The sequence below is a fragment of the Prenolepis imparis genome, unplaced genomic scaffold (genome assembly GCF_030444845.1).
Source record: "Prenolepis imparis isolate NDT839.2.m4 unplaced genomic scaffold, iyPreImpa1.0 SCAF_9, whole genome shotgun sequence".
NCBI lineage: Eukaryota > Metazoa > Arthropoda > Insecta > Hymenoptera > Formicidae > Prenolepis > Prenolepis imparis.
The window spans coordinates 7,115,995-7,130,507 of NW_028141167.1; the positions used below are offsets into that span (position 1 = coordinate 7,115,995).

Genomic DNA, 14,513 nt, shown 5'->3' on the forward strand with positions numbered 1-14,513 from the left:
TATATTTAAGTCTCGCTTAAAACCAAAATGACGTTGGTGCAATCGGGCCTAAGCCGCTTAATGTATAACTTACGGTAATCTCAGAATTATTTACTTAAAAGTAATATTATTCGTCTACACTGAAAAAAAAGATTGTTTAATTCAACTAATATTTAGTTGAATACGTTCAAATAAATCATTTATTTGAAACAAATAAATATTTATTTGTTTTGAAAAGGATTTTCTTATATCAAATAAATATTTGTCATATCAAATCAATATTATTTACTTTCAAATAAATGATTTATTTGGACGTATTCAACGAAATATTAGTTGAATTAAATAATCTTTTTTTTCAGTGTACGTCTCCATTTTCTTTGTTTCGTCTTTTAGATCAGGATGTGAGCTTATCGGTACGTTTTGTGCGAAATAATCTTAAGCTAACGGTCCTTATATCCTCACTTGTGAAAATCTCCCCCACTGAATTACCAACGCGAACGGACATCAAGGATACGTATCCTTAATCGAAGGAGAAAGAAAGGGTGATTGTGAAGAATTTTAGCGCGAGATCTTTAATCGTTAATTTTATTGTATTCAGTGATCGTAAAACGTGTGTTTGGATGCGTGTATATGTATGTGATTCTTAGCAACGTTTAATAGTGGGGGCGTATGACTTTAAACTAGTTATACGCTTAGTCATAGTACCTGCGTTGTCTGATTAATCGTCATCGTTGTTCCATCGCGTAGTTGGTCGATACTTAAATCCCGAAAATCCATCGTCTCGAGATTTCGAGTTTAAACTCCCTATACGTAATCTTACGCGAACGGACTAGCTTTGCTGTGTTTCGGTCGAGCTCTCGCTGTCTTATGGCTTACGTCTATAGTTTAAACTTTATTGAATTTTTTGTATTTTTCGAGTCTCCGTCGTGAGAAACCGGTTTCTATGCGATCTACTAATAATCTCCCTTACCTCGTTTACTAGATGTTGCCTTTAATTCTGTCAATGCAAAGATTCTATTGCCACGCGAGAGAAGTCGTATTCTCTGAGGTATTAAGTATCATCTGTGCTGTATTGCGTTGGAGGATCTGTTCATAGATTCTATTGCCCGTGAATGGCAAGAATTTCAGTGAGAGTTAAGAACTTCCCGTACGTGTAACGTTTAACGTAGGGAGTGTCGTTTTGATGTCGATTTTTAATTTTTTTTTTTACGTACAGCACGTGGTTTACATGTCGGCTAACGCGTTCTTACGTTCCCCTAAAACTATCACTTAACCAACGAGTAGTCTAGAGTAATTAATTATGACATATGCGGTCGAGAAAACGAGACTCTCTTATTGTGACCTTTACTTATAAATGCGTAGGGTATCTCGCCAACGACATATATTCGTCCATTCCGGAATGGATGACGCGGATTTCGATAAGTCTTTTATAAATCGAGGTGTACTTCAGCCGATGTGTAGGATCGTGTAATTAGCTTCTCTTACTCTAAGATCGTGTGTGCCTGCTATGTGCTCGTACATTAATAGTGTTCCAAGTAAGTTCGAGAGATTAATTACACTTAACGATAATCCTAGAAACATCATCCGATGAATTATATACGAGAGCTAATGATTTTATCGCCTTTGTGCAGTCTAGCTTAATACTTAATATCTACATGTACGTAGAATTAATGTGCATATATATACACATATATATATATGCATATATATGCATGTATGTATATGTATGTATATATGCTGTAGTTGTGATTCAATCGCCAAACTATTACTTCATTCACGCGTACTTCTCGCCCGGGACGTCTATGTTTTATTCTTTCGTATCTCTATAAAAATGTAATCTTTTTGTTTTTCAAGCACCGACCGGTCATTATTGATTGTTCGATTGTGATTCGCAGATGTCAATTGTGCCGCTAGTTTTCCGCGATTGGTGGGACGATATCGATCGTCCCGCCTCACGACTCTTGGATCAACACTTCGGCACTGGCCTACTCCGAGATGACCTGCTCTCGAATTTCACCGGTCTTGGTCTCAATCGAGCTCCTTTACGCTCGATTTTCGGGAATACGTACTATCGACCGTGGAGGAACGTGGCGCGTCAGAATTCGAGCGGATCTAGCACTATCCAGCTGGACAATGATACTTTCCAGGTTGGTATTTAGGACTATTTCGCGCACAGAAGTGAAATAGAATGTCGCGTGGTGCGATCAGGTCGAAAGTGAAGTTGCATACTGCTTTTTGTGGATCTACGAGCAAAATAGAATTTTTTATGTGCAACTTGTTTTCTGTCTTCGTCAACGGATCAGCGAAATAATACGCCTAAAGTGTCTATTTTTAAATTTGTCTGCTCATTAAAATTTCAATTAATTTTATTAATCATATTTTACTGGAATATTTTACTCGATTGAGATGTGTCAGAATATCTTATTAATCTCGATATCATATATTTATTTCTTTTGTCTTAATATGCAATTCTATTCAACGATGTTGCCAAATAAACTATTTTTGTATTACTTGCTGTGTTTGAATTAGTGCTTTCTAACTCTATTTTTATATTTGTTTCCATTCGCTAATTAATATTAGAAATTTATGCAGTTTATTGCTTCGAGAAATTCTCATAGAATCAACGCGGAAATTTTTAAATTAATTTTTAGGAAATGTATCTCTTTTCTGTGCTCGTACATATTACGTGACGTTACTGTGAAACGATTTTGTGTTATTTACATCACCAAACGATTTTTTGCTTCGTCTTTACATTCGTAGTTTTGCTTTTGCTGGTATTTTAATTGCTATAATGTGTCATTTTGATATCCGTAATTGTTGTCTTAAAATGTGCATTTATGCGCATTACATGATATTTAATTTAGTTGCGCTCAAGTCTTGCGATCAGATGGGCTTATTGAATATCGAAATAACATCTTTTTGCTGAATTTAATTTGTAAAGAATGCCTTATAAATTTTATTCTGTAGATGTCAGTTCAAGATATCAGCTAATGATTGAGTTTAATCGGATTCTCTATTTGTATAGTCATTAATGCGATAGCATTTTTTGTCAAGAAAGTGTTAAAAGCTTGCTTACTTAAAAATACATCATATAGGGCGGAAGTACTGCTGCGATGGTCCAATTCCGTCTTTCGCAGAATCCTGCAGAAGCTGGCAGGATTTTGCGAAAGAAGGGAATTAGCCAGAAATTATTTAAAACACAAGAAGTTCAAAAATCAAATCTCTCTTTCTTACGCAATAATCGACTCAATAATAATAATCGATAACACAAGTCGATAAAAAACGATTATCACCTCTCAATTTAATATGTAATTCGAATCTCGCCGCTAATTTTGCCTCGAGAATATCGTTATTCTAAATTGCTTATAATTTTTGAAGCCGTTTTTGCGTAGATATGAGTTTTTGCAAAATTTTTGGAAGCAATTTGCTATTGTGCAATCTCAAAATGCGTCAAACAGAAAATTTTCTATTTAAGATATTTTCTTGTCACATGTGCGTTCGCTCGTTCGGTTTGGTTTCAGAGTGCGGCAAGAAAACGTAAAGAAGCAACGCGCGTTAAAATTATCACGGAATGTCCCGAATGCGAGTGGGCCAGTATTTAGTTATTTTTAGACGTGTTTTAGAGCGTACTTTTATTTTCGATACGAGTGAGAACGCAGAATCGCCCACGGCTATTGCGAAACTTTCCATAGTCTAGGGAAAATTACGCGATAGCCGTCGCGATTCTGACGCGATTGTTCAGAAGTGCGATTTACGGATCGAGTCGGAGCAAAAATTTACGAGAATTCGCGATTCGGGATGATATGCACGCGATCAATATCTAGGATTAACACGCGCTGCGGATATACCGATTATCTTACGCTGCAGTTATTCTAAAACACACAATAGATAAGTCAAGAATCTCAAGAATCAATCGAATATTCTGTTGTCGCGTTCGCGAGTGTCGCGAGTGGATTTAGATCGCGCCTAGATCAATTTGCGAAAGGCACACTCCCACTTTCCCCCAAAAGGATTTCACGATAAAGGCTGTTATATCTCGTTAATTATTCGACGCTCTTTAAAAATCTTCGATTATATTCTCATGAGTTCACACTGGATAAAACGACCGCGAGGTCGCTTCTTTTCGATCCCCCTAGATCGGCTTAACTATCCGCCTCAGATTTTTAATGTAACTTAGTAACTCGACAGTAATATCGATCGTTAATTTGCAATTATGCTCACAAAAGTCGCCAAACTAGTTTCGAATTCATGAATGCGCGCATATTAGAAGTACGTTTTATTCGCCGTGAAGGTGACGTGACACGTCTAAATTAATGAATTCGCAAAAGAGAGAGTTATCGGCCTGTTATAAACGTTATTTATCTTATCTCGTGGAAGTTCGATGATACACCAGCGAGTGAAAAATGACCGGTTTATTGTTTTTTTCTTTTTTTTGCGATTTTTTGCGATAACAACTTAATCACGGTCTGAAGCGGCGATCACTTTCTTTTTTTTCTATAGTGGTCATCTATGTCGAATACAAAATGTATAACTCGCCTAAACGTTTCCTAAACTCATGAATTCGCACGTCGTCGGTACGTCAAATTTTACATTTATCGCGGTTTTGTTGTTCATATAAGACCGGACAGTTCTAAATTCATGAATTCAAGATTACTCTGACCCAATGCGTTATAATTACATTTATGTTGAGGAAGTTTGATGATACAACAGCGAAATGTGATCGGTTTGCGCGTTTATAACTTAGGCTGAGACACGACTTAAACTGACGATCTCTTTAGTGGTTCTTTTTTTTGGTGTTTATAATTCGAGCGCGGTTTGTATCGGACGCAAAATAAATTTTGCATCGAATACAAAGAGTCTCGAGAGTAATATTCTATAAAAAAAATTACGATATATATATAATAAGTGTAAAACTCTTTTCTTGTTTCCTTTTCTATCGAAAAAACAAGTAGCGGCGAATCGTAGTTAGATTTCGAAATCTAGAAAAGTCGCTGGAGAAAAGTGACAAGAGATGAAGGGGAGTGGATGACGAAGGGGGATGACGAAGAGACGCATTCGTAAGAGGGAGAATAAAAGAAAAAGGGAAAGGGGAAGGGGGAAGATCGGTTAAGGGAAGAGGAATGGATTAACGGAAAAGATTAAAACGTTGCAAACAAAGGATATCTAATAGAGCTCGAACGTTACTTTCAAAGGGATTGACAAATCGGCCGCGCGGCCATTAAAATAATTAAAAAATTAAAAAACCCAAATTACACGAGGGGATGGACTCAAACGCAAGAAACGAGAGAAACTCAATGCCTGCTAGGAATGGCTAAAAAAACGAACGAAAAATCCGGAACACCAGAAGGCCCAAAAAGCTCTGATGACTGCATCTGTTGGTGCTGCCGCTGTCTCTATCACAGTGCACGCACATTATATGTAATCATGTGAGTGCGACGCGAAGTCGACCGGAGCAGCAGCTCAGTAATTTTTTGACAGGATGATTCGAGTGTTTGATCGGGATTATTTTCGCTCGGGGTAGAATAAGTGGATATTTTTCAGCACCTCCCCCTTGACGAGGGAGGGTATACGAATAAATCGGATCGGAGAGACGACTTTTCCGTTTTTTTTCCGGATAAGCTGTTTTTGTCTACTTTTTTTTTCTTTCTTTTCTTTCTTCGAGGGAACGCTGTTATCCTCCTCGTTCGCCAAAATGTTCTACGAAAGATACGTATCAAAAGAGGATGATCGCGCTGCGCGATCTCCGATCAGTCGCGCTAATTTCAAAATCTCTATGAAATCACAATTTTACCACCATAGTTTTCTCGTTTTATATACCTCCAACTCCTCAATCTTTTTTTACGTGTTTCTGTTTCCTTTTTCTTCTTTTTTTATTATTTTAGCTCTTTCTGCGATATTTTTTCCTCGCGCGATCGCGTGCACGGTTTGCCTGCCGCAGCTCTGAAATGATTCTCCGTTTCGCTGTACTTTTTACGCTCTTGGTTCAAAGTCGCACGCGAGAAATCGCGCGCAGCAGCCACGGAATAAAATATGCAACCGAAAGAGTGGATTGTTATCGTTATATATTATCGTGTCGCGCTTAATCAGTCTTGTTCATTGACAGAACCGAGACTCGCGGCGTCGTCCCGACGAGCCGACGCGCCCCCTCTTTTGAAGGGGGCGCCGCTCACGTGAACAAAACCTCAGGTCCCGGTTCTTCTGGCTATAATCTCTATACAAAAATAAATGCTTTTTTTGGAATACCCTCAACAAGATAGAATAATCGTACAAAATTTGACTTTTGTTTTTTTTTCTCTTACACGGAACCCTTTTTTTTACTTCTTTATTTGTACAAAATATGTCGCTCTGCGCGCAGCACTCGAGTCGACCGTATAACTACTTCTTTTTCCTCCTCTTCTCTTCTACTCTGTTTTTTTTTTGGTACTATTTTCGAAATGCACAGCCAATCATCCTCCACCTAACTTACTTCGCGTTCACGCTCACCGAGCTCCAGGATCACGCAGAGGATCACCCGGAGAAACTCGGCTCGCCTATTTTTATTACCGTCGGTCGTTGAAGCTTCCTTGCTCCGGAGTGTTACCTGTCTGATGTATATTTTAAAAAATTTTTGTATTTTTTTGCAATTTTTCTCATTACCGTCAAAGAGCGAACCGCTCGGCCGTGAAAAGGATCGGCCACCGCGGTCGCGACCGATCGCTTCCGGCACGACCGCACAGCACTCGCGATAAGTACAAAGATATAATCACCTACTTGTATGTGTGTATGCTTTTTTTGGTCGTCAAAAAAAAAGGAACAATCTCACACAAGTAGGTGCGCCTGGCAACTACATCTTCCCGGTTTGCTTTTGTACCATTTAACGCGCTTTAACGCGCGATGATCTAAAGAGAGACGCGGCGGGATTACATATAAAAGAGAGAAATACGCGAAAAATCGAAAAAAACGCGAAAGAATGGAAAATGCCTTTTTTGCGACGCACTTATTTGACGGTCGAGACGAATCTAGAAGGTTGGTCAAATTATCATTTTCTTTTCTCGTAGCAGAAACTCCAACAACCGGGCTTAATCGGCGGAACCGGCCCCGGCGGCTTCCTAAACACGGAAATGTGGATGAACAAATGCAAATTAAACGAAACGCTACTTCAAGTAGTCTGCCGAAACAATTGTGCGCAAGCTAGTTCTGTGTTTTAATAACGATTTATAGTATATACGCATATGGCGTTCGAGAACACTCTTCCAAAGAAGAATTTGCTCCAAAAGAGAAACCCAAAATGTAAATGCTAATTTGCGAGACAAAAACAAAATTAAATGGGCCTTATCGCTCAAAATTCTATCATAATTCTCGGAGTAAGTTTCAGGGGGGAAATAATACTTAACTTGCGCTCTATGGATGCATGGTCAGGACGATGTGCGTTTGCGTGTTGCTCTCGGAAGAAGGCGAAATTCTGTTCCTGATGACGCTCTTGGAAAGAAGATCCTGAACGAAGCTAATAATTTCTGGGGGGGCCTCCTCACGGGGCCGCGCTCTCTGATCCGCAGGTAATACTGGACGTGCAACAATTCTCACCGGACGAGATCACGGTGAAGACGGTCGACAACCACGTTATTGTCGAGGCCAAGCACGAGGAGAAACAAGACGAGCACGGCTACATCAGCAGGCACTTTATACGCAGATACGTCCTGCCGCCATCTCACGACCTCGTCAATGTCACCTCAACCCTCTCCTCGGATGGTGTACTAACTGTCACGGCGCCCAAAAAGGTACGCTCGACCGAGCCGAGACCCGACGTTAACATCCGCCCTGCCCTTTCATTCGCGGACTCGACCACGAACGAATAGAGCCCCTTTCTCTCCTCTCACTTCCCCTTACTAGCCCCTTCTTTCGCTCTCTCTCCCTCTCTCGTCTTTGTTATAGCTGGTGCGGCTTACGTTACATGTTTGAATTTTTTGCTTTTTGATTCCAACGTTCCCAATGCTGTGCCTCAGTGTGCGGTATTAGAGAAGGCAGATGATGCCGACGGTTTTGGATCAAACTACGAGTCTGCTCTAAACTACAAAACAGAACATGTCTCGTTAACATACGAAATTTAGACACGCGACGTTTGGATAAGGCACATTTTGTTAGATTAGTGTACATCGATTTTAAAGGAAATTATACATTAAAATTCGATGATACAAAAGTACAAATTTGTCTTAAAAGAATGATAGGAATGATAAGAATATTTAAAGCATTTTTATCTGAATATTAAGTCTCTTACTTATAACATTCTTATATTTAAAAGCAATTGCATTTTTAATGAGTTTCAAAAATGAAATTCTATTAAAATCGATGACACTTATTATTAATATTCAGAAATGATACTTTTGTAATTTTTTCTTTTATCATTTTTCTTATTAATTGTACGCTATACCCTCAAAGTTTGAGATTTGATTTCAAGTATATTCAAATATAGAGAATCAATTTTAATTAGCCACACCAAAGTTTTGATTCTAAACTAATCATATAAAACTAATAATATATAATTATATTTTTTTACAATGGCCCTCTAATATAAAAAGTTAGTTTTAAATTATCGTATAGAAAATCTTTTTTTCTATACAATCGACATAAAAATAGTTCAACGCCACACTTATACTACGGCTTGTTAAACTATAGCTCGCATTGATTTAATCGTCATATTTTTAACTCTTCTAGTTCATTGTCCATAAATATAATCCTATTATAACTTAATGAATGATATATTATCTAGTGTCTAGACTCTAGACTTTATACACTCACCTCTATCTAGAAGTTCTCTTTTCATATTTGTTCAAGTGTGAAGGTATTTCAAACTCTAATTCACGCCTGTTATCGTCGCGTACGGATTGTTCAAGCACCGACCCCGTAGGGTGCACTAAAAAACAAAAACACTAGCTATTATAATTCGCTTATTTTAATTTTTAATAATATTTTACTGGCATTTTTTTCAGAACATAACGCCGGCTGGGTCGGAAAGAGTCATCAATGTCATTCAAACGGGAGTACCAGCTGTCAAGCCGGTTCCCGTCGAAACAACAACTACAACCACTTCCACCACTACCGCCGACTAAAAAATATATCTGAAACTCTCATTCCGGCATTTATTTTGCTTTACTTTCTCGATTTTATCGTTGATATAATAAAACAATTTTATAAAATAATAATAACTGTGCCATAATTTTTATACATGTTTTTCGCTAAGATTTATCTCTAATATATCATAAAAATACAATTTCTTAGCACATTATAAAAGAATATTTTGTTATGTCATATGAAATGTATGATTGCGCAATGCTATTTTCTTGCAATGTCCAATAGAAATACTCGAGTTATTATTTTTTAATATAATTATCAATTAAAATTGATTTGAACTTAAATATAATTGATTCTCTTTTCTTATTTCTTGCAAATAATAATTTAGAAAAGAGATAAATAATATAGATTTCTAAGAAACAGATAGTTAAATAACAGTAAAATCTAATTAACATTATATTGAAAATCAATCTAATATCAAATAACATGATAAATTATGTATATACCTAGAATTAAGAGAAGATTGTTAATTATAAAATAAAAATTTCAAAATATTAAAATGTTATAATACACATTCATCTTCTTTCGTGTATTTTTTATTACTTCTTCAATACTTTAATCAGTTATACAGCAAATAAATCATTTTTAATAATTTTCCTTTAAATTCCCATCATAAGATGATCAAGGTCAATCGTGACGTCAACCATCTTCGTCACTGGGTTACAATAGAAGCGTCCAATCTACTCCGACCAGACTAATAGGACCAGATTGAAACAAGATTCGCGTTAAACTAAACTTTTTTTGCAAACTAAAAATAAGGGAAAACCCAATTAAGGGATACCTACGGTAAACTGTCGCGCTCCGCACCTAGTGCCCGCTCGCCTACATTTTCCCGTGCCGGCGGTCTCGACGAAATAAGAAGCCCAAGTGTGTTACACTGATGGTGAAGGGTGAGGGGGTCTTCGGGTGTTCTCTGCGTCCGAACTGAACCAGGGTTTGTTTACGAATGCATCGAGCCGGGCCGGCCGGTTGCCTTATATAGGCTTGCGCGCCTTGCCGCGTCGCGTCGCAGCGTCGTGGAAGCTTCGAGACCTCCGCACCGACCTCACACATAATGCGCAATTGAATGCGATCAGTCGTTTCGGGCCCAGGATGGGCCCGAAGACGTTCGCGATCACGATCTTCAGTATCGCCAGGTCGAAATCTGCCGACCGATACATGTGCTGGAATGTTTTTTCCACGGCATAGCTGTGAAATCAACAAATACCAAGTATTGATCGGCCCAAAGAGAGACGACGGGGTTTCTGGCACGTTCGCTCCGACCGGGCCCCACCATACCACCCAACTCACACCAGCGAACGATGGTACCCCGCCACCTCCGCGCGCTCCACCATTAACACGGTCAACCGGTATATGATATAATGCTGATGCCTATGTGTAACTTAGCGTAACCTTCCCGCTGGTTGATGCCTGTGTGTATCTCGTTTGTTTTGTATCTCGCAGAAAGAATCTGTGTATGTACATACATGTGTGAGGATCGAGTAAAAAAAGAAATGATTATCTTGGAGCCTATTGCGTAGCAGAGTTACTGCGCAGAGGTTCCCTTCATGTAGATGCGATCTTCAAAAACAACCTTGGTTCGCCCTAGTTCGAGCCTTTTATTTTTTTCTTTGGAAGTAGTTATGTCTGGTTCAGGCTGACTAATTTATACCGACTAGAAGATATATTCCTAGACCTGGACACACATATACACACGTGATAAAATTCGTATACACTTTGTAACGTGCGATAATGAAGATCCTGTGTTATCGCCAAGAGACAAGGTCGATTTTATTAGTAAACAGATTAGAATAGAATTGTTTTCGTCAATACTCGATGAAGCGATGCTAAAAACGAAGGGAAGGGGCCGGCACGTCGTGATATAACATTGCGTCACATCGCATGCGTGCTCCACGTCGAAATGTTGAAACGCAATTTCTTCGGCCAGAAACGTTCGCGGTGGGATTTCCGTACTGCGCAGGCAGCCCGAGTGACCTTCTAGCCGTTCCGGCGTGGTTTTTTATCAGCTCTTGAAACGAATGACAGCTATTTTTACGAGATTTCGAGGCGCGGTCGAGGTCTGGCAGGCCACACGACTCAACGTATTTGCAAACACACGAGTTGATTCACGGTTCACGGTGATAATATGCGAATGGGCAATTTTCATATAAATGCGAAATCGCCGACGACAATTGGAGATACAAACATTGTACAAGTATCACTGAATCATCAATCAAAATAACAAAGATGATTTTCGCTTGCAAAGATGAACAGAATCTCGCGAAAAAAAATTGATCTGTTCATATTCATTAAAGATCGGAACGTGTTCAATGTTGTGAGCACCGAGCTATGACATAATAGCGACGATACAACCGGGTTGCATAATATTACGTTCATTCCTCTTTCGGTGTATCATGTACCGCTCTATCGATTTCCTTTTCATATCGCTCGTTAGGCCGACTAACACAAATGTATATCAGCTATAAAGATCGGTCTTCTCTCTTTAAGCAGACGCAATTAATGCAATTTTATTCAGGAGTATATAAGGGTCGCGCGCGCCAGATACTTATCTCTCCCTGCGAGATCGTCTTTTTATAGGTCGCTAACAACGGCTGGCGGATTAGGCTCGAAGGAAGGGTGAACGAAACTACTTCATACAAATATGCACAATGTGCGTTGCGATACCTCGTTACATTCAGGTGTCATTCAGAATGGCGTAATGAAATGCAAAGTTAGACGGTTGCCAACTATGTATTGAACTGCGTGATGATCTGTGGGAACTTTCTCAACGACGTCTCTCTTTTTCCGATTTCAATTAGTTGGCGTAAAGATGATGGGTAGATTAAAAATATCCCTTAACAAAATAATTTGCAATTGATAAGTCTCCTCAAAGATACATATTTTTTTCAATCTCAGTCGTCACTCGGACAAATCGATTTATGCAGTTAGAAAAGATTGATAATATATATTTTTTAATCATAAGAGAGCAATTGATGAAAATTAATATTTAGCAAATAAATTAATCAATATTAATAATAATTGCCTTTTTCTAAATAGAAAAAAATTGTATTAGATATCATTAAATATATACAATAAATCAATTCAACAGATCTTATAAGCGTAGGTATTGCAGTTCAAAATGTTCCAGCCATTCGAAGTACAGCTACAGCAACTAATCGATAGATGCACGAAGTGAATTATAGATATAATATATAGAAAGTGTTGCGAGTATATTCGTTGTCTCTAATCAACAAAATAAACGCGTCCATTATATCTCTACCTCATCTATTATTTCTCTTCACTTCTCTCTTTCATTATCTCTCATGAGAAAAGTGGAAATTAAAATAGAGAGAGAGAGAGAGATTAATCATTATATTACTATCATTAAATTAGAAAATGCTGCATTTTATATAATCTTTGCAACTGATATTAATACTTTCAGCTCAGACATAACAACCTTTCATGATAATAATACAGAAATATAAATTTCTTTTTTAATGCACACGGTACATTTTTTTAATGTGGCAAAAAATATAACTTTGCGTAAAGTTAGAATGTTTCCCTCACGTCCCGTTTATATTAAACCCGAGAAGTTGTTTATACTTCATATCGCAGGCAAGCTAATATCTCCATACAAGAACAAACAACTATTACGCAATAGGAACGAAATTGCCCCACCCTATAATCGGACGCGCGCGCGCGAACTTTCCTCTGCGAGAGAGAAAATATACTACGTCGCAATATTCTCCCTTCGATCACTGCTGTAAAATTTTCTTTGCTACCAAGAGGCACCGTGGGTTATCCCTTCATCAACTCGCTACATAAATAACGAACTCTCAACCGAGATGGCTTCGTGCTTCCCCGAGCACACGATTACCTGCCCTGCCCTGCCCGTTGGACTAATTTTAGTTACCTCGCCGGTAAAGCGTAACCTTGAACTCGACAGTCACGTCGGGTTGATTGTTGCAATCGGGGCGGGATACGATACACACACCAGACAGTTCTCGCAAATCTCAAATTCCGGTCGCGCGGACCGGATCAGTTGACAGGCAAAGCCGGATCGCATCGATCCATCTGACACTTGCGACATAACAATATGCTGCAAAGTACGCATTACCGCAGGATGTAGCAGGATAGTTTCAAGCCCAGGGTGCACGCAGGTGTGGATGTGGTTCGGCGCGCGTTCTCGAAACGTCCGTGAAACGCCCTGCTATCGATCGCATTCATGACCAGGTCCTAGCCGTCGAGAGTGTGTCGCTGGGTGAAGGTTGACGAACCCGTTGTAACGTAATGTTTGCCCGATCGTGGCATATCCGATGCGTCGAATAAATCGTAGTTGGATTATGCGAGCTGTAATCTTACAAGATTATGCATTAGGAATGTCGTGCGAGTGGTCGAGATCTTTGTGCAGAATGTTATCCCATGAAAGTTGTATTGTGTTTTCTATGCCTAGCAGTTTTGAACATGTATTTCATCAATTTCATTGTGTCTTTGATAAATATATAAATTATAGAAAAATTTATTATTATTCTAATCCTTTCGTCACTACTAATAAATACTTTGTTCACTATATTTAACGAGATGACAAGGACTATTTTAAAAGAAATCTGGATTTCTTATTACTAGTTTTGTGACATTACTATAAAGACTAATAATTATGAAGTTTATATTAAATATATGTGTATGTGCGCAATCCTCGTTGTGCAATCGCATATATTGATGTATAATATATATCTGTAAGAATTATAATAGACATAAAGATATACATATTTATACTTTAAAGAAAGAAAATTAAATATATATAACGAGATAAAATTGAAAATGTATTTATATCTGCCCATACAAAATATACACACACATAATATACACAAATATACACACATTGAGAAGAAGAGAAGATCTAAAAGTAAAGAATTAAAAATAATACTCAGCGTGGGTTCTTTCACCGTCCTGGAAATTTCCAAGAGATGCACTTCAACCGTATTAGATCTCATCCACGATGATGTTTTATTTTGAAATAGAAGAAAGTTGAATCTTTTTCAATATAAAAAATATAATAGATTTAAAAAGGAAATATAAAGAATAATATTCTTGATATCATTTAGAGATGATTTTTTTCAGTGAAAAATGTCGAGGCATCAATAATTTCCGAGTTATAAGCGATTCAAAAGGAGGGTTTATGTACATAACGTATGTATAATATTTATAAATATATCATAATGTATATGTATATACATCATAATATATATATAAAAGAACATCGCGCATCCTTGCATAGCGCAGATCTGTTTGCAATCCATCAACGACTTATCAATTGAGGAAATATATTACTGCAATATTCATGCATTACTCTTTATTACAAAAAATTAATATTATATTATTAATGTTATACCTAAATGCCAGTTTAAATTAAATAATATATATTAATAGATTATATATTTACATTA

General features: G+C 37.9%; 1 protein-coding gene across 1 annotated transcript; it reads left to right on the forward strand.

Annotated features, from left to right (window-relative positions):
* Nucleotides 1–9,131, forward strand: LOC145940376 (protein lethal(2)essential for life). Its single transcript, XM_083045464.1, has 3 exons — nt 1–2,126; nt 7,515–7,736; nt 8,946–9,131. Exons 1-3 carry the CDS (start codon nt 1,875–1,877, stop codon nt 9,063–9,065), a joined length of 594 nt encoding a protein of 197 aa, XP_082901590.1. The 5' UTR covers nt 1–1,874; the 3' UTR covers nt 9,066–9,131.
* The last annotated feature ends 5,382 nt before the right edge of the window (nt 9,132–14,513 follow it).

Bases quoted from the DNA above. Each gene is read 5' to 3' on its own strand.
- LOC145940376 (XM_083045464.1), top strand. From the start codon at position 1,875: ATGTCAATTGTGCCGCTAGTTTTCCGCGATTGGTGGGACGATATCGAT. The intron at 2,127-7,514 runs GTTGGTATTTAG...TCTGATCCGCAG, and splicing joins TGGACAATGATACTTTCCAG to GTAATACTGGACGTGCAACA. The intron at 7,737-8,945 runs GTACGCTCGACC...CATTTTTTTCAG, and splicing joins CTGTCACGGCGCCCAAAAAG to AACATAACGCCGGCTGGGTC.